Source organism: Ptychodera flava, chromosome 5, assembly GCF_041260155.1.
Source record: "Ptychodera flava strain L36383 chromosome 5, AS_Pfla_20210202, whole genome shotgun sequence".
Lineage (NCBI taxonomy): Eukaryota > Metazoa > Hemichordata > Enteropneusta > Ptychoderidae > Ptychodera > Ptychodera flava.
Window position 1 is genome coordinate 24,219,747 of NC_091932.1, and position 25,835 is coordinate 24,245,581.

At 38.7% G+C, this 25,835-nt stretch overlaps 2 protein-coding genes across 4 annotated transcripts in view; one reads left to right on the top strand and one right to left on the bottom strand.

The window, feature by feature from the left end:
- LOC139133353 (transmembrane protein 234 homolog) overlaps positions 1–25,835 on the top strand; it is a 220,983-nt gene that overhangs the window by 10,274 nt on the left and 184,874 nt on the right. The window lies entirely within an intron of this gene.
- On the bottom strand, positions 849–18,507 carry LOC139133343 (NACHT, LRR and PYD domains-containing protein 9-like). The gene is made up of 3 exons (XM_070699891.1): positions 18,385–18,507; positions 4,559–4,810; positions 849–3,985 (listed from the first exon to the last, which is right to left on the bottom strand). Exons 1-3 carry the CDS (start codon positions 18,491–18,493, stop codon positions 2,811–2,813), a joined length of 1,536 nt encoding a protein of 511 aa, XP_070555992.1. The 5' UTR covers positions 18,494–18,507; the 3' UTR covers positions 849–2,810.

A 25,835-nucleotide genomic window follows, 5' to 3' on the forward strand; every position in this document is an offset into this window, starting at 1 on the left:
ACCTCAAAAATGAAAGACTTAAATTTTTTCTCAAATTTTCTTCCAGCACACATTTAACCATTCTCTTCAAAATCAAGAGTAAAACTCAGGGGTCATCATCCAAATTTTGGGTGCTAGAGAAACAAATTACCCAACTTTTACCGACATTTGAAATTCAAAATTGACCCATCCCTATTTTATCTCTGTTGGGAAAAATGCCCTGACAAAACAGACATTTAAATATTCAAGAGTTCGAATCTGTCCCTGAGGTGATTGTAGCTGAAGAAGCTCTATACATGTTTGTGAAAACTATTTTCAAATCATGATGAACCTTGGATTCAACAGCAAATCAAATGTGTAGAAAGTTCTCAGTACACTGTTGGAGGTGAAAATGAAAAGGAAGCAGAATGTTACGTGTGAAATTTAGCATTAGGCTTATTATCTCCAATTCAATAGAGCAATATTTATCTTTTCATCTCTCATTCCTGTCATGCTCTCTTTCAAATGTATTAAATGCTGCAGACAAAGCAGGTCATCATGTACATGAAAAAACTTGTTTATTTCTCATCAAACTGAAATAACTGAAATTTTCATAAGCTAGTATGAAAAAAGGTGAATTCAAAACCAGAATGCATTTTACATTTGTTTTTATCCACAAGGAAGCCTTCAACAGATGATACAACATGTCTACAGTCATATCATTGGTCATCTTTATGACAATTCAATTATGCTATGAACAAAAACACTATTTTCAAGTAACGTAGAAAAAATGTTACCTTTCATATATACAGGTAAAAGTTGGGCTTCACAGTATGGTGTAGCACAAAATAATTACAATGTAAAAACAAAACGCTGTTACAATTTACATGTTGTAGTTGTTAATACAGTTATATTTATATTTACATTAAAAACTATACATGAGAAAATGTCACAGTAATATTTCGACATACTTCCCTGGCATTGTTACAATCTATTTTTCATTTTGACTACATAGCACATTCATCAAAATTTTACATGGCAGTACTGAATACAAGTAACATTCATCTATAGATGCTTAGATTGTGTAAAAGTTTTACTGCTTATCTTGACAAGTTCACATCTGTATAACAGATAAAGTCACTCTACAAGTTATAACAGATGAAATTACAAGTTATTGGATATTTTTGGAAAGTACAATTCAGCATATATCAAAATTGAACATTTCTCTGCATTTTACAAGTCCTATACATTACGTATGTATTTGTTCTTGATATCTAATGATGGAATGTTATTGTTAAACCTGACTAATCCCATCATCCTCAGTGCAGTAGCTAAGTTGGTACCTGTACCGACCACTGCAGTGAGGAAAGACATTGTATGACCAATGGTGTTGCCCTACTTGCTGTGAAATGAAATCAGCAATCTCAGAATGTTTTTCTTTTCCAATGCGCATCACTGAAAGTTTGATTGATTGCAATGAGCACTGGCAATTTGCTATTTCCTTGGCAAGTGGTAAAAACCATACATTGCTCACGCGAAACAAGTATTTATACTGCACACATAAATGTTTCAGGGATTTGTTTTCTCTCAGTGACTTCACCATAGCCTCAACATTTATTATATTGTCGAAGTCAGCATAGATTGTGAGAGAGCTTGCAAATTTGTTACATTTTATAATGTCACACGCTTTATCAATAGACTGCTCTGTAAACTCACCTATTGATATCTCACTCAGTGTGGTATTTGTTGATAGTGTATCAAACAAAGCAGAGTCTCTTTCCAATCGCTTTATCCATAGACTGAGAGCTTTTATACTTGTACTCATGTTTTGTAGACACATATTTAATTCCTGATTGAAATCATCACTCCTGCCAACAGTGTCACTGTCATATAAGTCATTAGTGTCACCAAACTCCAGTTTGATTGATTCTGTTTTCCTACACTTCTTCATGAAGTTACACAGACTAGACAGTTGACATTTAGAACCAGGCATGGCAAACTTCACTGTCCTGGGTCCTTTATTGATAAACTCTTCAAAGATTGGAAGTGAACTAATTTTTTTAAATGTCAAACGTCGTCCCAATGTCAGAGCAAAATTTTGTATATTCTCATTATCAGCAATTTCAGCAAACAGTTTCACCAAGCTTATTTTGAGTTTCTTTGCATCGTCATGATCATCATCATCACCATCACACTGATACCATGCATCCAAGTGGATATTCAAAGTTTGCAGAGTAGAATGTTCTTTACCATTTCTAATCAATATTGACAACTTCTCAACATGTTGTACAATATTTTTGGAGTATATGTCTATCTCTAAAGTCTTTAACTTTACATTTTTTTCAGTGTCTGATAGTGTGTTTGATAACATTGATATCTCTTGCATAGTGGGGTGATAAATTCTTAACTCTTCTATATGACCAGGTTGTAGTTTCATGAAATGAAGGATGAATGCAAAGTGACAATGAGTCCTGTTGACTCTTATGAATCTACTTACTTCATGATTTGGTGAGTCACACAGGGAGTTACATTGGAAAATTGAAGCCTTAACTCCTGCATAAAGTAGAATCCCTTGTATTGACATCTCTACATGTGAAGCACACTCCAGGCCAAGCTTTGATTCATGTAAACATTCAAAACACAGGCCAAGTAAAGAGCAAAGTTCTACACTCTCATATGGATGACTCCTCGAAGGATTACATTCATTTTTCAAAGTCTGAATTTCCTGATTAAATCTATTAAATAACAAACAACTTGCCTTACTCTCAGAAATCCCTGCAAGGAATTTAAGGACAGAACTTGATTTCTGTGGATTACTGAACAGGCTATCCAACCAGTGGTATCTCCTACTTCTAACTGAGAGGAAATGTAAAATGCAGTGAAAAATTCAAGCCATGTTTTATGGTTGAAGTAATAAAATCTATTGCTTTTGTCCTTGAATGACCAGGATCTTTTACCAACAATCCTACATATAGGTATTGTTCACAAGAGATGTCTGCTTTGTAGAAATCTGTTTTGTCAGCTGAATATAGTTTATATGAATCAATGGCCAGCTTATCTCTTAAATCAATAACAAATTTTGGTATTTTACCATCATTGAGTTCAATGTCCTTTTTGGCACAATATCGTTTGAAAATACATTCAAGTATCTCAGAGTATAATTCTGTATGGTTCTTTGGGAAAGGATTTTTCCTTTTGTTTCGTTCATGATCTTCCCAGAGAATACACAGGAAAGACACATGCAAGGGGTTCCTGAGGAGATCAGTGATATTTTTCGCAGTGATATCTTTCCTTTGAACTTTTATTTCCTCTTTCAGAGCCATACCAGTGTCTTTGTCATCTTTGAAATACTTGTCAATGTATTCATTGGTACCCTTTTCTGTAAATCCTTTGACATTTAAGTACAAGTCACAGTCACTTAAGTATCTATCACGTAAACGTGGTCTTGTGGTGATGACAATTGTGCAGTCCGCACGTAAATTTCTGGCAATATGGTCAGCTATGTCAGAGCCCTCAATTTTATCCTTTGTGATTTCATCTAAACCATCAAAGAGAAACAGAGTTGATTTGTCATGCTGTGAGATTATGTTTGCAAGCTCTTCTTTTGTGATTGGAAAATCCTTGGGTAGTAATTGAGAGAATATTTCATCAATCACCTTTGAGCCTGTTACATGTCTCATCTCCAAAAAGAAAAGTAATTTGTACTGCTTTAGCTCACCACAAGCCCAGTCATACGCTATCTTTCTCTGTCCTGTTGATTTACCCATGGCTGGTGGACCCTCCATCACAATTCGCTGTGCATACTGTCCTTCCTCATCAGCCATGAACATGTCATGTACATCTTTTAAGTCTTGGCCGGCCCTTGTAGGACCTCTTTCAGCACTCTTGACTGTTAGTCTTGTATATACTTCCTTCAGTTTGAGTTTCGGATCGTTGTTCCATAGAAGTGGTTGTAACCTCGCAAAGTGTCCTCTGTATTTACGCTTTAGGAATTTAACCAGCCTTTTCCTTTGTTTCTTTAAATTGCCTGTATAACAACAATGTCATCAGATTGCTATTGTGAATTTTTGAGAGTACTGTATGTAACTAGTTAGATCATCGATACAGAGCTGTGTGTTACCGTTGATAGGCCTATAGCCGGTAACACACAGCCCTGCCACACAAAGCTATGTATGTACATGTACAAGGATCATACCTGACAAAACTGTGGTGAGAGTGTCCTTTTAGGAAGTGATATGACAGAATCCCACAGTGAGATGCCAGTGTGCCACACTGTGGGAATGTGCAAGAGGGCATATCATGTACTCTGCGGCCATCTCTGAACAAGCATCTAGTAGGTGCTTGGACTAGCGGCATTCACAAGATCAAATGCAAATTGCCCAGTGTATAGCGCAATTATATTGCAGTGTCATGTCAAAAGTGTAAAGGGTAAACTTTTCACATAGTAAAAATTGTCTGAAATGGACTTCTTATTAGACACAATTGATCAAAAATGCAGGCAATTGAATAATGCTCCTCATAAAAACATGCTCACAATATGGCCTGGTAAGATATATTATCTGACTGTGTTACATCACTTGGCAGAGCTCTTTATAATTACCTTTACTGGTGGTGTCATTGGCCTGAAAAGACTGCTCACCTGAGAGTTGGTTTGCCTGAAAAGACTTGAGTTTTTCAGAGAGCTTATGCAAGCCAGTCTGGCGTAGTATGATTTGAAGAAAGCTTGTGTCTGTGTCACTGATTTGTCCTGACTCAGTCAAATAGCTAAAGAGGTGATATGGCTCCTTCATAGTCTCCCGGTCTCTTTTTGGTATCCATGTTGAGCACAGATATTTCAGTTCTTCCAGTTTTTCTGTAGATCAAGAAAAAAACAAAAGATGAATTATGAGTTATATAGGTCTAAACAGGAAATATTGACAAAGCCAGTGTGTGCTTTCTGTCATAGGAGCACTAAAACAGTCACCAAATCCCACTGTATGCATTCACATTCTCCCAGTTTTCCTGACACCCATTCACAGTCTCCAAGTATTCTTATGTTGATTAATTCATAATCCTTTCTTTGATGAAATTCATATAATTAAACCTCTCAGGTCTTGACATTCTAAAATACATTATCTTACATATTTAATTCACTTCAACTTTATAATATTGCAATATATGTGACAAAATTGTAAATACGAAGGTTGTCAAAGTGAGGTTAAAGGTAGTTAAAATTAACTAATCTAGTTTAGCCTCAACTCTAATAAATGCATGTACTAAGTATACAAATGACTAGAAGTTTGAAAAATTACACTTACAACACAGGTGACTTCAACTCTACAGCAAACAAGAAATTTACTTACAGAATTGAGGTGCATGATTTTGTAACAAAAGTTTGAAAAAGTGAAAAATTCACTTTGTAAATCTTGTATTTATCAAACTTTCATGTGAATTCCTTTCGCAATGTTTGATTAAACCGTTTTGAAATATGATCATTTGGTATCATGAGCCGAAAACTTTGCCACAATCAATGACACGCATTGCATCAAGATCTTCAAGGAATTACATGTAGGTCATCAGTTTTCTATGACAACCTCAGGAGATTTTACTATTCATAAACGGCAGCGGGATGTGTGTAGATCAACCAGCATTCACCACAAGGGTTAGCCTAATTCAAGAGCCATTGCCACATGCAAAAGTGCCACATGCTAGTGTACCAAATTTCAGGGACACGATTCACGTTCTGCAGCTGCATTTTCACTCCGATTTACTTTAAAACCCTTTTCCTGCCGAGCGCCCTTGTCCGTTATTTTGCCAAGTCAGTAGAAAACCGCCCCATAATATGTGCCTGCAAAAGATTGGCTCTCCTGCATGTTATCCTGCCAGCCATTTTGGCAGAAATCGCCCATTTTCAGGGTTGTTTTAGCCGTACTTATACGTGTTAGACTTCGATAATTTCTACATGCCCGTAGACAGGGGAAGGAGCTCAAGGGTTACTGCAGAAAAAATTGAGGTCACCAGCTTTGTTTGCCCCTGGGAGTGCGTCATTTTATTGCCGTTTCATGTTTATTTTTTCTGAAATAAACTCCTTCAGTATTGCGCACGTCCGCTAGGCACAAACATCACCTCACTCGTCTGTTAGTCAGAGACCCTGGGGGTCGTGCTAGGGGTGCGGCAGCACCGGCAAACCTGTCCTGTTTCCCCAGGGTAGGGTCAATTGAATACGTACCTTCAACGACTTGGCAGTGTGGCACAAAAACTACGTTTTTGCCGTTGTATTAACGACATGGCTGAGCCATTGAAGCACAGCTCGACGTAGTTTAGCCAGCTCATTTGGGAGTTGGCTTACGAGTGTTACCGTTCATTACCGACTTAATCGAGTGGTCCTCAGTCAGGTACGGGTTTGTACCTACATGGATTGGGCTGCAGCTAACCAGTGATAACCAGTCACTGCACCCAAGTCGTCAGTCTCACTTTTGCGATGCATGGGTACAACGCAATATGCTTCCATTGTTCTAGCCATCGACGTGTCCACATGCCTGGCAGCCATATTGTACTGCTAGCTGGTTTGCATAACAAAAGCAGTCCCTGCTAAATACAGGCGGTATCCCCGTACAGCATATTGACCTCATGTCACCTTTTGAATTCTCTGTACGCAAACAGCATACGTAGTTACCAATGCGTCGGCAAGAGGATACGTTTGCCTGCAAACCAGAGCCAATACTTCGGACGATGGAATAAATAAAAAATCCAAAGCTACGTCCATTGAACGGCACGGCCAAGGTGGTGAAGGACGTTGCCTGGCTTGAACTTGCAGAGCTGAAGCCCAGCTTAGTACGTCGGACACCAGTTTGTAATGGTATTTCTGAGTCGTTCATATCCGTTCCATCGGAGGAACAAGTTGAGCCGTCCCGTCAAAAATACGTTCTCATTTTCAGTCACGCACAACTGAATAAGTGACTTTCGTCTCTCACCATCGGCATATCTGCCAAGTCGTTTGCAAGAGGTAGCCTTCTAGATTAGCATTGCCGAGTTGGTCAAGTTCGGCAGCAATTTCTATAGTGCCAGGCAGCCAAGTACGTCCAACTCCGCCAGAAAACGTCACCATGCTATCCTGCCAAGTCCGCTAAAAAGCGGTAAAAAAAACCCAGCCCCCCTCGGGTGTGGGGGACTGGCGGACAGGTTTCTGCACCTTTCCCAGTCTATCGACTCCCTGCGAACCCATTTCGAGGGGAAAAGGCGTTCCTTGTCAGAAAACCTCTCCTCGGATGACCCCTAAACGCACAGGGGATAGCAAAACGTAGTGCCGTCGACTTGGCAGGAAAGGGGGTACCCAAAAAGGGCCCGATTTCCACCGGGTTGGGAGAATAACGGTCACCAGTGCTTCGATTCTGGCTACACCGAATTTCAAGCGGATTTTCACCGACTTGGCAGGAAAAGGGTCAATTATACTGAAAAGTCACCATAAGAGCTTCAACAGCACCTTCATCGATCTGCATGCATAAAGTGGTGACCTGTGATATGTGTGTTTACAAATGCTACATGTTATGGCCTAGGTAATTATTGTAAAACCAAATGAGTGTGGCATCCTGGCTGAGGCTAGGATGTTAGTGGCCTTATGAAAAATTTCATCTTTTCATCAATTCGATATTTGAAAAGCAAATGATGCTGTGAATGGCTAATCCATGGTTTCACACTGTATTTCCTGTCATCTCTCTTTTCTTTATTTTTATGCATGACCTACATGTACATTTTTTTCCTGTTGAAAGTTGTCTCAAGCAGACCAACCTTTCAGTGTGCATGTAGGTGTTATGTCAAGTTGAGAGGTGGCTTATGTCACAGTCAGGGTTTTCAGTAGAAATTTGCCCAGGTGGAGAAATGTAAATTATAGGTGGAGAAGGAAGCCGAGGTTGGGGTGGGGACGTCGTGTTGCGGCGGCGGCAGCATAACATTGGCAAGGTATTTTGAACAGCAATTTATCCAGTTTTGTTGAATGTCAGTGTAAAAAAGTCTGTATTTAAAAACAAAAACTGTTTGTGGTTTTTTGTGTTAAGTAGAAACAATGTACCATCTTACTTATATCATTTGGGTGTTTGTCCTTTCTTCACTGTGTCACTGTCTGATGACATTTCCATGAGAACACAAACAGTTACAGAGATGGTCAGTGCCCTAAGTTATCATCCTATGTGTTGATATTAACAGTGTACTAGAATCAACAGGGAAGCAACAGTAACTTTTGTTATATTCAATAAAGAGTACTACAACTACTGGCAGATATTCCATGAATTTGGCGAAAAACTTTTTTTGTGATTAATGCCAAACTGAATGTAGTATCGAATTTACATTTCAATTAAAGGAATATGTTGTTCATATTAAAACATGTCACACTAAAATTATACAGGAGTCATTAGAAAATCCCAGGTTAGTAGTTCCTTTTCTCTTTCAGTTTAAAGGGACAAAGTCAGTTTTGACTTTTTTTGATATCAAGAATACAGGGAATACTTGCATAATAATTACACTCAGTATGCACAATGATGTCAATGCAGAAACTCAAAGTGATGAAAAGTGTGAGATACAACCCTTTATTTACCAATTCAATGAAACAAAAAAGTTAGCTGCTCTAGCAGTAAAACAACTTGACGTAGAGCCTCAGGGTTGGCATTGGAGTTTGTTTTTTATTTTTCACCTGCGTTCACAAAGGCCTCTAAAATGTTTGTGAATACACATTTCAGTTAGATGCAACAAAATGACAAAGTGTTTGCAGTATCAGTAAAAACTATAATGGGCTTCCTACCTCTATGACTGACCTTTTAAGTGCAGTACACTGAAACTTGTGAAAGAGAAATATTGTCCCTTTTTTCCATAAGCATATGCTGTATCAAAGAAAATACACAAGTCCTGAAAAATATTGTGTTGCTTTCTTTTCCCCAGCAGTCACGCACTAGTACATGTATCAATAGCAAAAAAGAAAAACATTGCATCGCCACCAAAAAAAATGAGGGGAAGTCTCCAGCTGGCTGTGATGTATCTAATGAACTACGTGAATAATGTATACATAAATTATAAATTTGCTTACCGTCTGCAAATGCTACAAAATTGGATATTTTTACCGAGAAAATTAACAGAGTTCACGCGGGGCAAAACACGTTATTTATTACTAGATTCAAAACTTAGTCGATAAAATTGAGACACTTTTCCAACATTGAAAGGTTTCATGATCGGGCCATTTACCTACAAATGTACATGAAAGCATGGATCGCGTGCTAAATTTAGAGCAGGCGGCAGATACGGTAGAGCATGCCCATTCCACTTTCCTTTGAGTTGAAATCACAAGAAATATACGTGAAAAGCCAGCCCTGAGACGTACAATATTTCTCAAATTTTGTACACCGCCAAATAACCGTTTTTGGGGGTAAAATATCGAATAGCAACCACAACCGCGAGTTTATAACTGACCACTTTCAGGATTTTAGCATTTTGACGTAGATGGTTGATCACGTAATTCTGCTTTCTAGAACAGTTCTATAAACAAATCCCTTGCTCTGGCTTCATAGTCGTGTATGCGTACTTACTATTAGCGCACGTAATACAACATGTTGGCGATGCATGACTTTGATTTCGCTCTCTGAAGAACACCTCACCAAAATACTAAAAAATTATATTGATACATTCATCGGATGGCTGCACTCGGCTCATTACCACATCAAAACGTGATCGCTGACAGCTACACGCTTTCCTATGGCCGGTTGCCATTGTTTTGACTCGTAGCAGAATATTAATGAGGTCAGGGAAATATACCCAATGATACATGTATTGCCGCTTACAGAGGACAGGCATACTTTCACCCAATGATATAAGATATTAGAACAGTACACTGACCTAGTCTGACCTCGCATAAAAAGACGTTGTATGTATACGTAGCCCAAGTTGTACACTATGCGTACGGAGCCTGACCTACTATGCGTGTGCACGTTCGTGCTTTTTTCGCTCGTTTGTCGCGCCAAGCCCAAACGTCGTGTACTTTTGTCACTCAGTCGATGGTCATAATTTGTGAAGTATTAACCAAAGTTTGTGCCATTTTATAATATTTCCCCCCAAATTACAGCCGGCGAAAGTGCTGTCACAGACGTACAATTTCGCCGGCTGCCGGCTTCTAATGAAAACACTGACTTATGTCTGTGGGAGGTCCTGCTAAAAGTTGTCCAAAATTTGGCTCTGAATCAGTTTTGGATATTGCTACATCATTGATGCAAATAATGATGCAATCTATTTAAAATTTTATAACGACAACAACAACAACAATAACAATAATAATAACAAGGCAGTATTGCTGAAGGCAATGAGTACTTGGGCCGTGATAGAGTAATTTTGAGGACAATATATACTACTATTCAAATATGGTCTTGAATTTCCTCCTGTCAATTAGGCATTTGATTAACTGGTTATTAAACGAAGCAATGGCATGACAACGGCAAAATATGTCTAGCAACTTTTGTGGAGTTTGAGGCAGGGCTTCTTTATTTATAGTGAAAATTGCTTAAACTCCTTAAATATTCAAATTACAGCAAATTTCTTTTGTTCTCGATGGTAGATGTCTAATATTTAGATGGGCATATTAGATTTCTACCCTATAGTTATCCCTGTATACCACAAATCGGACATCCAGCTCTATTGGCTTGCTCAGAATTAGATATGCGCATAATTAATGAGGTACAATATGCGGTGTCATAAGGTGTCCCATCATACCAAATATGAAGGGTGTAGCACTTGTGGTTACTGAGTTGTGGACAAATATATCTATTTGAGGTCAAAGGTCATTGAGGTCACGTGACATTTTGTCAAAATAATTGTATTGCTAAGTTATTCCTATATACCAAAAATCAGACCTCTAGCTCTATTGGCTCGCTCGCTTGAAAACAATCTCATAAACCTGGCCATATGGGCAACTGTGTATGGGCAGCTGGATACTTGACTTCCCGGAGAAGGCGAGCTGTCACGTTCAAGCTCAGGATTATTTGTCGATCAAATTTCAGTAAATTTACCTTACCTAGATGAAATTTTGTCTATAGGCTGAAATTTCGCCGAATTTGACGAAATTGCATCGATTTTTCAGGTTCATATCCGACATTTTTGAGTTTTGAGTGCAGACAGAAATAAGTTTTGAGGCAACATGGCTGCGACCCCATGTTGACCCCGGTATCTGCTAAAGTGCGGGTTGCGGGCTACGGGCTGCGGGTTTTTAGAATTATGGCTAGATTTCTAATATATGTAATATGGCATTTAGTATATAAGAAATAAAACCTTTAGAATGTGTCTATTATAAATAATGATGATCAGGTCTATCGTACAGTATCCCTTTTCCTGCGAAGTCCATATTTCACCATCAGGTCAAGATGGTTAAAATTAATGAAACACTATTATATGGTGTATTTTAACGTAATACTGTATATTTGAAGGCTGTTGAAAACATCAATGCTGTAAACTTGATTTTTTGGACTAAAGATGCTATAACAGACCAAACAAATGGGTGAAAATACGTTATGTTTCTGAAAAAAATCAAAATCTGCTAAACTAAAAGCGGCGATTCCGAGGACCAATTTATTTATTCCGAGCTGCCTGGCCATTACAAATAATTAGGGATCTGAATCACTTTTCTTTCTTGCCATGGATGTGAGTGAGAAATATACGTAATACCAGACTGACAAAAAAAAATCGCGCCTCGGAAATGTCGCCACTTATCGCGGAATGAAAATTGTTACATTTCTAGTATCAGGCCATAGGAAGTAAATTCTTTGTAATGCATCCATTCACAATTCGGTTCCAGGGCAACTCATACAGAAAATTAAACAATGCAATGCATAAGGAAAGATTTGACTTAAAAAAGCGTAGAAGTGATGTGTATTGTAAATGCCGTGTATTTTTCATGAAATCTTTAAAAGAAAAAGACGTACAACAAAGGACTTAGTTTACTTTGCCGTTTCGGTTCAAGCGAGGTCGCGACCTCAGAGAACGACATTCTGCTAACATTTTACGCGAGAATTTCAGTGGGAAAAACACGCCGGTGCGTTGCCTTATTTTCAGGAATCGATCTAATAGGAATATTTTTGGATGAGTTTGTGTTCTGCAGCTCTCAATAATTTATCTCCTAATATCATGAACGTATGACTTGCACCTGCAGTATGATAGTCGCTCCATGCCGGTATGCCCCCTTCAAGCATTTGATCCAGCGTGACTTTGAAAAGTTTCCTAGGACTATAATCGTGTTCACCACAATAAAATTATTTGAAACGGCGTTGAAAACGATTTCGAAAATTGTGCTTTTATCGGCGGTTGAACTAATCTGAAGTGTGAGAAGGGCGAAAATGATATCAAAAAACACACATTTTTTCATGCCCGCAACCCGCAACCCGCAAAATAGCGCATCCGGTTGACCCCTAGCCTGCGTACGATGCTATGTGCTACAGCTAACACACAGCATCGTACGCAGGGCTAGCGAGAGAGTTGCCGACATCGACGGTTATTTACGAAAAGTGAATAAAAGACTGTCATTTTTGGAAGCGATCGAGTAGCTGAGGTAGGCTGGGATACGACTTGGGCCCAAGAATTGCTGAATTTCGGCAGTAATTTGGCTTTTTACGTCAAGTCCCAAAATGGATTTGAAGTCACCGACTCTACGTACGGGTCTTTGCAGGGCTGTGGTGAGCGGGCGATTAGCTGTAGCGGAACACCAGCATCGTACGCAGGGCTAGTTGACCCCAAGTGAAAATGTGTTCGCGATCAAATCTTCCTATATTTTTTTCAGAATTTTCGACAAAATCATTGCTTCTTAAATCTTTTGTAAAATATAAAATACTAAAATAAAAATGCGATGTGCCATGTCTCCAGATTTCTAAAACATCGTTCGTTGACCGTTCGACGGAATACTCATTTCGCAACTTGTGACACAGTTGAAATTCAATACTGACCGCCAAATAATCTTAATGAGACGAGATCATTCTAGACCCCGGTTCTAGACATCCTCCAAATTATCCAACCATTCGCGTTAGAGTTCAGCTCGCTTAGAGTATCATAACATTCTTCGGCCTTCGTTTAGATCGACCCTAATCTCTCCCATTTAGGAAACAAATACACAAGCTACCTCGACAAACTTCGTGCACCATCCAGGACCAAACGCACTACAAATCTGTCTTGACGTCATCATCTCCTTACATGGTAATCGGCATACCGTATTTTTTAGCAAAGGAGACACAGAATACGTCTGAGTATTCAGTTTCAAAACGTATTACATTGTGTGATGTTGTCAAAAAAAGGTAATGTTACTGCAGTGGTATAAATTACAAAACACAAAAGTTCAAATCAGTTTATTTTGGACTGGCTTTACCCAACATTTCATATTGTTTCTTATGCCAGATTTGACCACGTACTTACTGGCGACCCCTTTACATGCAAATTTTGTGTCAAATGGTGTGTTCTCCTGGAAAAACAAACGTACGATTTCTATATGAAGGAGGCGAAATTTGCCCTCAAAACTCGAAACCACCCCTTTATGGGTGTACCTAGCTATTTTGAACGAGCTTCTCGAATCTGCAGCTCTATTTCGAAATGATGGTCTGGTTTTCTCAGCTCAAGGATAAGTGTTCTCCATCGCTGTGGGCATTACTATTCTCAACTGGGGGTACAGTTTCCAGTCGTAATGTTTTTCATTGTGTCCGGGATATAAAACCTTTCCTTTTCAAACTTTCAGTTTGATTAACACTAGGCCACATCTTGTCAGTGATTAAACATGTTTCAAGTTTAATGTTATATTCTGGTCTCGAGCCCTCCTGTTCGACCAAACTGAAATTACCCCTCCCACTTTGGCTCGTCCAGTGGGTGTAGCAAGGGTCGTGCCATCGCTTAGGAAACGGAGGGTGCATTAATTGTTGCATTTCGATGCACATTTTGATTATATTCAGAAGATTTTGTGGCAAAAACTCAGATAGAGAAGCATTTATATTCACATCTCACTTATTCATGACTGGCTGAGAGCAGCACTTCCATTAAGTTAGCATCATTACGCCATTTATTATGCCAAGAAAGATGAAGCCAAGACATTTTGCCCTCCCTGGTCTCAGCCAGAAATGGTTATACCTTACAGAGTCTTTTCCCACGGAATGAAAACAAATGTACTTGGGCTGAGGCCCAAGTACAATAATAATAATTATTAGTTGTACTTGTGGATGCTAATTCCTGTTGATCTACTTGCAATACAATAAAGGTTAGTTTTCTTTTTCATTTCAATATAGTATGGTCAACAAATTAGCTGGGTAATGGGGCACACCTGCTTTCCGACTTTAATTTCAATATGGGCAATGAATTAGCAGGGTAATTGGTGAACCTGCTTTCTGATTGTAAATAAAGTTGCCAGTAATGAATCAGCGGTAACATTTGGCTAAACTTATTTTGGCTCTGTGTATTATCATGCATGCATGGGACCTAAACGTCAATCAAAGTGAACACAAATCTATTGCTACATTGTAGCAGAAGCTGCAGAATGTACATCGTGGCTCATGAAATTTGGTGCTCTGTCATGCAGCATGTGGCTCTTGAACTACCGGTAGGCAACAAATTGTTCTCCTTTGTTCAGCAAATTTGAATTCAATTTTTTTTTTGCATCCTCATAATCATGAAAAGATGGGGCATTTCTGAAAAAAGCTGATATTGCTATGGCATGATTGAACTTTTTTTAATACTACTGGTTGAGATAGTTTTCTCTCTAAAGTTTCTGAACCTGTCATAAAACGGTAACAGAGGAAATTAAAGTACGGTTTCAGAGAAGTAATATTTTGTTATAAATTTTAATACCTACATTATCATGAAAACATGAATTAAACTTAGTTCTCGTTTAAGGGAGAGGTAGCTAAAATTTATGACAATACAATTTCTTTTTATCATTTCTGTATTTATATCAACCACAGTGCCATGTACTCTCTGAACCTTTTTACTCCCATTTCCCTCTGTAGAGGTTCACCTTGATGGTGAAAGGGTTAAGCCTTTTCTTGCCAAGTCAGTAAATAATCGGGTCGAAATTCGGAGTAGCCAGAAACTGAGCACCAGCGGTCGTTACCCAGCCAAGTCAGTGGAAATGAGGACGGTTTTCGGTACCCTGTATCCTGCCAAGTCAATGGCACTACGTGTAGCAAACCCTTGCGCACACCCTCGGTCATTTGTAGCTGCAATAATTGTAGTCTTGGTTGGCCGTGGGGCTAGGGTACGGCTCACACTTTGCCCCAACCAAGATTGGGGCACGATGCGAGCTGCACGACAGCCGTTAGGGCCCGGGGCAATGTGCAAGCCGTACGACAGCCCAAGGTTACAATTAGGGTGACCGGACGATTTTTAAAACTTAATTTTTTTGCCAAAATCTTGATGGCACCTTTTGAAAGTGTTGGTACAAAGTCCAAATCTGAAAAAATAATTTGACTAATTAGCATGATCACAATTTGGCAGCCTCTGGAAAATCAAAGTTTCCAAATTCTTTCCCTGAGAATATTGTAATGACGAATAATGACACAGTGTGACCAAAATCGGATCAAATATTGTTAAAATGGCTGAAAGATGACTGACTGTACAATAATTAGTCCCGTGAAAGGTGCATTGATAGTTTCCAAATTATTTCTGTGAGAATATTGTATACGTTGATAAGTCCAGTGAAAGAAAATGGAAGATTGTCCTCACACTGACCTTTGTGTTTCCAGTACCATGGATACAAGCCATTGTTTCTGGTCAGAGAAAGGTGCGCACGGGTGAAAAAGCATGTTGTTCAAGTACGGCACTATTGTGAACCTTACTTCCTGCTTTGGGAAAACCGTGGGCGCTAATTTGCACTGCATAGCTGAGCTTTTTTAGAGCACAAAACAAGTAGAACAAGTCATCGTTGATGACACAGTCCCCACTTGTTAATGGGTACTTTGATTACAGGTCCTCAGAGAGGATAGAGTCGTCTTCATTAGGTCTGTGATAAATATACTTTGATACAGATGGTACTCAATGGCCAAGAATGAGTTCAATGGTGATGAAAACATAAAACCGATGTAGGCCACTATCCTAAAGGTCATTAAATGAGTCAACTGGGAATTAGTTGACAGGATGTTGCAAAACATTTTTCCATACTATCCTAACACGTCATGTCTGAGTTATGGCTCAGTACATGAGAAAATCGTAACAAAATCGCCGCCACGCAGCGATATTTGATCTTACTGTTTAAAATATCAACAAGTATATGTATGACATAAGTCAAAGTCTAGGTGCAAACTTTGAATAAAATCAGTTGAGACTTGCCAGAGTTATGGCTCTCGATATCGACATGAAAAAAACAAAACATAACAAAATTGCCATAATGTGGCCATATTGGACCATATCGAGAAACAAATCGACGTACATATGTATACTATAAGTCAATGTCTTTGTACCAACTTTGAATAAATTTGCTTGATACATGTCTGAGTTATGGTTTAGGACATGGAAAATTGTAAAAAAATGGCCACACGGTGGCCATATTGGATCGTATCACAAAACAAATCAATGTGCATATGTATGACATAGGTCAATGTCCTTGTACCAACTTTGAATAAAATCAGTTGAGATATGCCTGAATTATGGCTCTGTACATGAAAAATCATAACAAAATGGCCGCACAGCAGCCATATTGGATTGTATCACAAAACAAATTGACATGAATATGTATAACATTGGTCAATGTCCTTGTACCAACTTTGAATAAAATCGGTTCAAACATGTCTGAGTTATGGCGCTGTACATGAAAAATTTGTAAGGCCATCTGGCGGCCATATTGGATCGTATCACAAAACAAATCAACATGCATATATATGACATAGATCAATGTCCTTGTACCAAGTTTGAATAAAATCGGTTGAGATATGTCTGAGTTATGGCTCTGTACATGAAAAAATCGTAACAAAATGGCCACCTGGCGGCCATATTGGATCGTATCACAAAACAAATTGACGTGCATATCTATGACATTAGTCAATGTCCTTGTACCAACTTTGAATAAAATCGTTTGAAACATGCCTGAGTTATGGCTCTGTACATGAAAAAAATCGAAATAAAATGGCCGCCTGGTGGCCATATTGAATTGTATCACGTAACAAATCAACGTGAATATGCATGACATAGGTCAATGTCCTTATACAAAGTTTGAATAAAATCGGTTGAGATATGCCTGAGTTATGGCTCTGTACATGAAAAAATCGTAACAAAATGGCCGCCTGGCGGCCATATTGAATCGTATCACAAAACAAATTGACGTGCATATCTATGACATTGGTCAAAGTCCTTGTACCAACTTTGAATAAAATCGGTTGAAACATGTCTGAGTTATGGCTCTGTACATGAAAAAATCGTAATAAAATGGCCGCCTGGCGGCCATATTGGATCGTATCACAAAACAAATTGACGTGCATCTGTATGACATATGAAGTAATCCTTGTACCAAGTTTGAATGAAATCGCTCCAGGCATCTCTGAGATATCTGCGTGAACGGACGGACGGACGCACGGACGGACGCACGCACACACGCACGGACATGACCAAACCTATAAGTCCCCCCGGACGGTGTCCGTGGGGACTAAAAATATCTAAGGTACAATTTGCCCGCATGGCCATTCCTTCCCTTCTTGGAAAATGATGCCAAAAGTCATAGCCGTTTCAAAGTAAAAATTTCGTCAGCAGTTTCTCGGAAGAAATAGAACTTTTTAGGAAATTTTTGCACTCATCTTGACTTCCTAGTCTTCACAACATTCACTGTGAAATGCAACTGTTTCCGTTCACGCGATCTCTCATAGCGACCGTTTGCGTGCGAGTAGCCGACTTCCAAGATGGCGTCCCCTCTGACGTTTGTTGACAAAATGTGTTCATAAACTTCAAGATTTTCACGTCATTACCTTGTTCACAGACATAAATGTGCACAACTGCTGCATACTTAGGGTGAATTTGTACAATTTATCACTACCTGGGTCCCCCTTAAAGCCTTCGATTTTGAGCATTCACTCTCAGAAAACTCGTGTCAGCCCCATTGTAGGGAATAGGAGGGCCTCTCGTCCGGTCACCCTATTACAATTATTGCAGCTAGGTCATTTGAGGACAGGTTTCGGATGACACACAGCATTTGCTCTCGAAATGGGTTCGCAGGGAGTCGAATGACAGGGAAAGGTGCAGAAACCTACCCGGCCAGTCTTCCACCTCGGTGGGGGCCTGGTTTTTTGGACCGATTTTTAGCGGACTTGGCCGGAATGAATGGTGACGTTTTGAACGTACTAGTTGGCTCATGTGGCCGGCCATATCTTGCATGAACCAGGGACGTATTTAGGTCCATGCATGAACATATCGAATGGATATCAACGTATCCGTATCCAATTTCGAGCCCTTTGGCTAAGTAGTGCATACCTGTAGTGACATCTTTAGCTATTTCGTACAAAGTAGTCGTGAAAGGATCCAATTTTGGTCGCTTTTCTGATGGTTCGTCAGTACACTCTCTTTCCTGTCCCGTCGCCATGTTGACATTACTGTATCTGTGCTGCCCTCAACGGCAGTGCGATGCTGAAGTAAGACTCGGATTTTGGATTTATTTCAGATGCGGATTCAACTAAGTGGGAGTAATGAAATATTACCAGCTTATATTATCATTTTTTCCAAGGGTATGATAACTTCTGATACACTAGAAAAAACCTTAATCAGATCGCCTGACTGTACATGCAGCATGTATTTCATGACATAATGTTTTCGCGCAACGGTATTACACAGAATACATAGAAATGCATTTACCAGTACTTTGGTATGGTACATTCAAACGGAAATTTATGATGTAGAACAACATTAATTATCGGTAATTCATCCATTTTACGATAACTAGCACTAAATCAAAGTGAAATGAAATCTTGTAGACGACAATTGTTGTGTTTACAAACAAAATAGTTCCGGGTTAAAATTGGTAAATACTCATTAACATGAAGAAATGGCATAATATTTTTGGTATTGCACTGCAATGCAAATACAGCTAGTACGCGCGCGCTTCGATGCAAGTAAACTGTGGTTTTACCATTACCATGTGACATGCATTCTGACATATATTGAAGTTTTCCGTCATATCTATACATTACACACTCAACTTCAAGTGCACATAAATGTAATTCATCACACTGTCGACAGATGCAATTTGGGCGGTCCAAATGTTACAAACCTGCAGCAAAAGTTCTCAGAGCTTGACAAACTGTTACCTCAGAGTTTCTATGGTACCATAAACCCCAAAATCAGAAGTGCCTGCAAATTTTGCAGCAGCTTTGTATTCCTAAAAACCTATTTCTCTGACACAAAAACCTAAAAGTTATACAAACTTATAAAACTTATGCCCTTTTGCGATTCGTATACTGCCCTCTCTAATAGGTAGCGCAAATTGGTTTGCAAAAGCTATTTTTAACCATTTTAATCTTGAATATAAAGCATATAAATTATGCGGTTAAATATTTTTATTGTATTGCATTGTATTTTATTTTTGACCACTTGTAGCCATGAGATATTTTGTCCGTTTATTTTAAAGTGTTTTGAGTTGTATTTGATGTTGTGTTGCTTTTATGTGACAAACGCAAGTCAATATCCTAGTGCACCATGTACATAATGGCAATAAAGTTATCGTATCGTAAATATATAGTACATATGCAGACAGGCAATCCAGTAAAAACATGATAAACCAGTTGATTACTTCTTTAGGCCTACTGGGCTCTCATCAGGGGCGGCCGGTTGACAGCCCCAAAGTTCAGTCTAGGTAACCGAGACTATACATGTTCAAGCATACTCACAAATAAAAGCTTTGTGTGTATGGCTGTTTTGCAAAAATTTTGACGTGATAGCACTGTACATGTGCTCATTGGGGTGTGTGACTAAAGGGGCTCAATCTCTGATGTTTTCTCATTTTTTTGGGTTTTTTGTTTTCAAATGTATAGATAGAATAAATAAGAATATGACTAAAACATACGATGTATACGTTTGCTTGAAATGAGGCAATAATAACTATGTACAATGGGAGAGAGAAGCACGCTCTGTGCACTCGCTATTACACTGCCTATTATTGCCTTATCAACAAACATGCATCGTCATTTCAGCTACCGGTATATTGTTATTTACTCTACCTATATTCTGTTAACGAACAAACAATACATGAGACTGAGCCGCCTTGTGACAAGAAGTACGTCATGAAGTTCATGATCAGCTATGCGACAGAGACAAACGACCTTAAAATTTAAGATTAAAGGCAAGGTATAGCCTTCGAATATTCCGTATGGACTTTTTATGTAAATGAGATACTTCAGTGGAAAGAAAGCCATATATATGTTCATAAGATGAGATCTGATTGCTCGACCGCGCAGCCGTCCACACAATATACATGTTTGTTTTGGCTTTATAATAGTAGAGATTTGTCGAGTTCTAAGCCCTCACCCATCTTACATGTGTTGCTCGCAAGGGCAATTGCGAGAACGAGCAGAATAGACGGAAGCCCGGGGAGAAGGAAAACGGGGTGCAGTGCGACCGAATAAAAATATATGTGTATCGAAAAAATAGCCGAACCTGGGGTTTTTTATTCGTCTTTTCAAAATAGTTTGAGTAAATTCTTGAAGTTTTATTTTATGGGTTTCAGGTACAAAAAAAAAAATCCTCTGACCTGGGAATTCAAATTTTCGTAGGCATGTGACCGGAAACAGATTTTTATTTGGCTTTATTATGTTACTAAAGGAAATCGGGTTATCACGTGATTTTAGTCTTTTTCTTTGTTGTACTGTATCTGTTTGTTCTAGATTAAAAACGTGAGAATTGCAAGACATAGCCGCTACTGTGAAAGTGATCATTGCAATGTTAGGAAAGTGCTATCTGCAGAGTATGCTATTAAAGTGAAAATATACAAAACTCATTGAATGTCTTAAATGCTGGTTAAGAATCTAAACATTGCAAAACTTACCAAAAACTTTGTCTACAGTAGATAAACCTTATGAGGAATCTAAAGGATAAGTTCACATTATGCTATAATGGCAATTTTCCCAGTCTAGGTATATTTCTACTTAAATTGTTTCTTTATAGCTGCTACTGTACTTTTCTACCTTCACCTGTAGTGTAATGCTCATTAGATAGCTTGAAGGACAAAATGTGTCACCATTTGCATATACCACCATAATTTTATTATGTGTCCATTTTAAATTTTAGGGAACTATAAGCACACGAGCTCTCAGTGGAGACTAACATGTGGAATATACTGTCATTTCATAGGCTATGAAAAATTTTGAAGGCATTTCTATCATATCAACAGAATTTAACCCATACTTGATATTTGTTCGGGGATCTTAATTGAGAATTTTTGAGTAAGGCAATGTTTCTATTAGTCTTTCAACTGAAGGACTATAGATATTATTGATCAACCCACTCTGTTGAAAACAATTCCGATATGACTTCTTCTGCTCAAAGGACAAACATGGTGTATACATGTCACGATTTCACATTGTCTTATATGGCATTTTAATTCAATTCATACTGATTTTAAATGAACATTTTTTCAGGAGATCGAAACTTGAAATATGCACTCACTGTATTTCAGATGATTTAAAGGAATACAGTTGTCGGAACTGCACTGTGGTGAAAGTCTCAAAATGACATTTTCTGTGCAATTACCTATTTCCCCGTGTCTCGCTGCTATACGGTCACAATAACTCAACACGAGAATACAGCTGTGTGCTAATAATTTTGCCACACACCAGAGAAATTAGCCAAGCGAAACTTCAATCGAGGCTTTTTGCTCAGCCAATTTACTCTCACGTGCAGGCGGATTTGCTACTTTTCTCACTTAAGCTTTAAATTTGATTTTCACGCAGGCGCTTCAGTAAAAAAGGACTTGGCAATTATTTTTCCCGGTATACTCTGTGCAGGAATTTTGTTATCAAAATGAAAAGGTCAAGTACATTGGAGAATTTGTTCAACAGCACAAAGGAAGAAAACTAATAAAAATCCCGCGAACACAGAAATTTGCTGAGCAAAAAACCTTGAATAAAATTTCGATCACTTTCTCTTATGTGTGACGGGCTCAACGTTTCCTTGTTTCGGCTATTTGATTACTAATATAGGGGAAATGTTTCTGTTCAACTGTATATTTTTTTATCAAATCATTTATTAGTGATACTAGACTTTTTATATTCTTTATAGTAGTTAAAACAAACTAATTAACAACCACGGCACATTCCATGGATTGTCCAGTAAATAGCTATGAAGGTAATATTGATTTTATAATGCCAAAAATATATGTGTTTCCGATAACCCGACCCCCACAAGAAAAACTTACCGAACCAAGACATATTTTCGCATTTTGAAAAACAATTTCGAGTAAATTCTGTACATTTTACCGTACTTTATGGGTCTCCGCCAACAAAAAGACAAATAAAAAAGTCATCCTACCCTAATTTCGGAGACATGATACCAAACGCACGAAATCCATGAAAAGACTTGTTGACCGTTAACAACGAGCTTTTATGACACCAATATGGAGCGTGCTGATAACAGTGCCCTCACATGCCTCAGGCGGTGAGTAGGGCAAAGGCTACTCCTTACAAATGTTTTGTTAATTCGTTCAACAAATTTGTAAGCAGTGATGAACCAGCATAATACGAAGAGAAGAGTAAAAAGCGATCATATTATCCAAGCACTGAAATGGAGCGCTATACTGTTGCTGGGTGTCTGTCGCAATCGCACTTCTGCGATATTGTGTACAGAATGTGACCTTCATATATCACGATATGACCGACCCAGCCAATATTCTTTCCTCTATAGCAGTCCCTCCTGAGTTTATAAGGACTCAACAGAATATTTACATCAGATTTCCTCCACGATCGAAGGACTATGAAAAATGCAACTGAATGATACAATTCGTGGCTGATACGATGTATATTAGGCAAGTATGAGCCCATTTGTAATTCAACAATACACTGACCTCCGCCTATTGAGCATTTCAAAAACATCGTGACACCCCAATTACCAAAGTTAAAAACAGGGTAACGACCCATGAATCCATCGCTTCCCGTGCTGAAGAAATTGACCTGTCCGTAAAATTTGTTTATTTTGTCTGTGTTAAAATAAAAGATCGTTTGAAGATTGAAAAAAACAAAAACAACAAAACTGGTACTTCGAGGAGTCCATCATTTCTCCTCAACTAATTAATTCTAAAATCAGGGGATGACGTAACAGGTTATCATCAATCCGAGACAAATTGTGATAAAATGATTCCGACGAAGTAATACTTTATATGCAATGAACAAAAGGGGCCTCTCGATCTCTTAGCTTTCTGCCCCGGGGGGGGTAACTCCATGGCTAATAGTACGGGGGGCTCCGCACGAACATGGAAACCCAAACTGTTGTGATACCAGTTTTGAGCAAAAAACCCTACCCTTTCTGATACCTAGTTGTCGAAACGCAGCTATCTCTTGGCGGGGTTGCGTGAGTTGCTATGTGAGTGGCGGGGTTGACCTTTGACCCGCATAGCAACTCACGCTACCCCGCCAACAGATAGCTGCGTTTCCACAGCTATCTGATACCGTACAATACCATACGTATACAGATACGACTCACTCGCCTTGCGTACCAGGGGTACCAACAGTTAAACCGACAGATCGGAAATATTGGTGGTAGATCTGGGATGTAGATACATGGGTTTCCAGTGTTGATAGCATAATTTTTAACAAATGTCAGTTTGTGTTTAAAACCGGACCCTTTCTCATACCAACGCCTCGTGAAAAGTATACCCTTTCTGATACCAAACAGTGCAAAAAAACGACCCTTTCGCGCGGACCCTCCCCGTATAGCCATCTATGGAAGTTACCCCCCCCCCCCCCCGGGTTTCTGCCCTTCAAAATTACAAGTACGTGGGCGCCCTCAAGCGATCGATATCAAGACAACAGAAGCGATTTGTAACATGGCTCGCCTTTCAACTATTATCTCATTATAAAAGTACCACACCTTCGACTCTAGGTCAACACATATATTTCCAATGGACATGATATAATGCATATTGACTGAGAAATAAATCATATCAAAATAAGCAAGAAGGTTTAAAAACAAAGTTTTCAATCCCCTCTGAAAATTCTGTTATCTACAAGACCTAATACACAAAAAAGTACCCCGTTGTCCCGTTTAACATTGCTATTTCAAAATATAGTAAGTAATAGCATTAGGTCTTGAGAGTTTTTGGTTAACTTTACATAATATGCTGTTTTGCAATTTTTTTCGATTTGAAAAAAATGACAATTATTTCTTGGTCGGATTTTGCATGCATGCCCACTATTTCTTTTCAAATTTTATACACATCTTTCGGCCAACTGTCACGTGGATATTTTGTTTACAAATTAACATTTTCTTCAGAAGATGTTTTCGTTATTGATCAACCACACCATGTACCACACAAAGATATAGAAGCCGACATCTAAAGATGAGTGAGTGAGTGTGTCAGTTCTTTTCTTATTACCGTATTTTCAATTACTACCTGAAAATATTGCACCGAATATAAACTTACTATAAAGACGTCTACAAAGACGAAAGGGCAACACGCTGGCAGTAAATGTTTATCGATTGGCAAGGGCGAGAGGAAAGTTCAAATAAAGAGCGAGTCAGTTCTTCGGCAGTATTAGATCAGCCTCGTCACTATGCGAAGCATGCCCTGGATGGAAGGATCATAGTACTTTTCGGCGGTGGTAGGCAAAAAATAGACACCTATAGGAGAACATTTTGGACGCCAAGTTTGCATTGCTTTCATTATTGCAATCATGGGACAATGGTTTTCGTTGATATGCCTGTGTGCAGGTACTTTAACCTGAAACTTTATTTCGCGTCGCGATAACAGGTAGACAGCACGATTGGAGATTACTACGTAAGCACGTGGACAAAACGGTCAATACAGGGGCGGTTGTATGGAGTTATCTTTGAGAAAGCTTGTGACAAAGATAAAAGGAAAAGAATATGGTGACATTTTATCAATAAAACAAAATCATCATGTATCGCACTTAAGGTACTACTGAGTAAAAACACGCTTCATCGAACATTTCAAAGACAATGATGAACAGCTGAATAATTGTGAAACTAACTTAGGCAAATACAGAGCTATTACTGTCAGGCCCAGGGCCTTCAAAGATACACGTTTCCTAAAATGAAACTTTTAATCGTCGGAAATTCAATGAAATCTGTAGGTAGCCTGTATGACTCATTAATTAAAAACGTCATGGTCCAAGTGTCTTTAAATTGATGTATATCCCTTATGGCTCTGGGTCTGGAAATCCGATTATCATCATATCCCGATTTTTGATGAGATATTTGGAGCATTTCTGTGATATCTTTCATCTTGAAACTTACTTGATGAATGATTGTAGCTTGTAGTCACAAATAGTATTAGAAGGGCATTATTGACTTTAAGAAGTTTCATAGAGTACAAAGTTCTGATAATATGTAATACTCTTCACATGGTGGCAGGAAGCGAAGATCGCTGCCAATTTACATCTGGACTTGGTGAATGTATTTTTTGACATACAAAACAATGGAAGCAGAAGCGAGATAACCCTTTTCTGCAATCGGGAAAGTTCAATCGACTGAACAGTGGCGGTAGAAGCAAGACCGTCTTGTATGGGCTATGATTTGTGCCAAGACAAACGGAATCACGGCAGCGTGTTTATAGTTTTATAATATGATAAGGAGTTGGGTGATTTGTCGTACATGGAACATCTTGAATACCCTCAAAATGCTTCCGATTTCTTCAAAACTATAAGTTATGATGTAGATGAGATTTGTGGATAACTGGGAAATTACTGAACAACATCGTGGTT

What these genes read in the sequence shown, in the direction of transcription:
- LOC139133343 (XM_070699891.1), bottom strand. Translation starts at nt 18,493, where the DNA reads ATGGCGACGGGACAGGAAAGAGAGTGTACTGACGAACCATCAGAAAAG. An exon ending in AGCTAAAGATGTCACTACAG is followed by an intron (nt 4,811 to 18,384) that starts GTATGCACTACT and finishes CTTGATCTACAG; the next exon opens with AAAAACTGGAAGAACTGAAA. An exon ending in CAATGACACCACCAGTAAAG is followed by an intron (nt 3,986 to 4,558) that starts GTAATTATAAAG and finishes GTTGTTATACAG; the next exon opens with GCAATTTAAAGAAACAAAGG.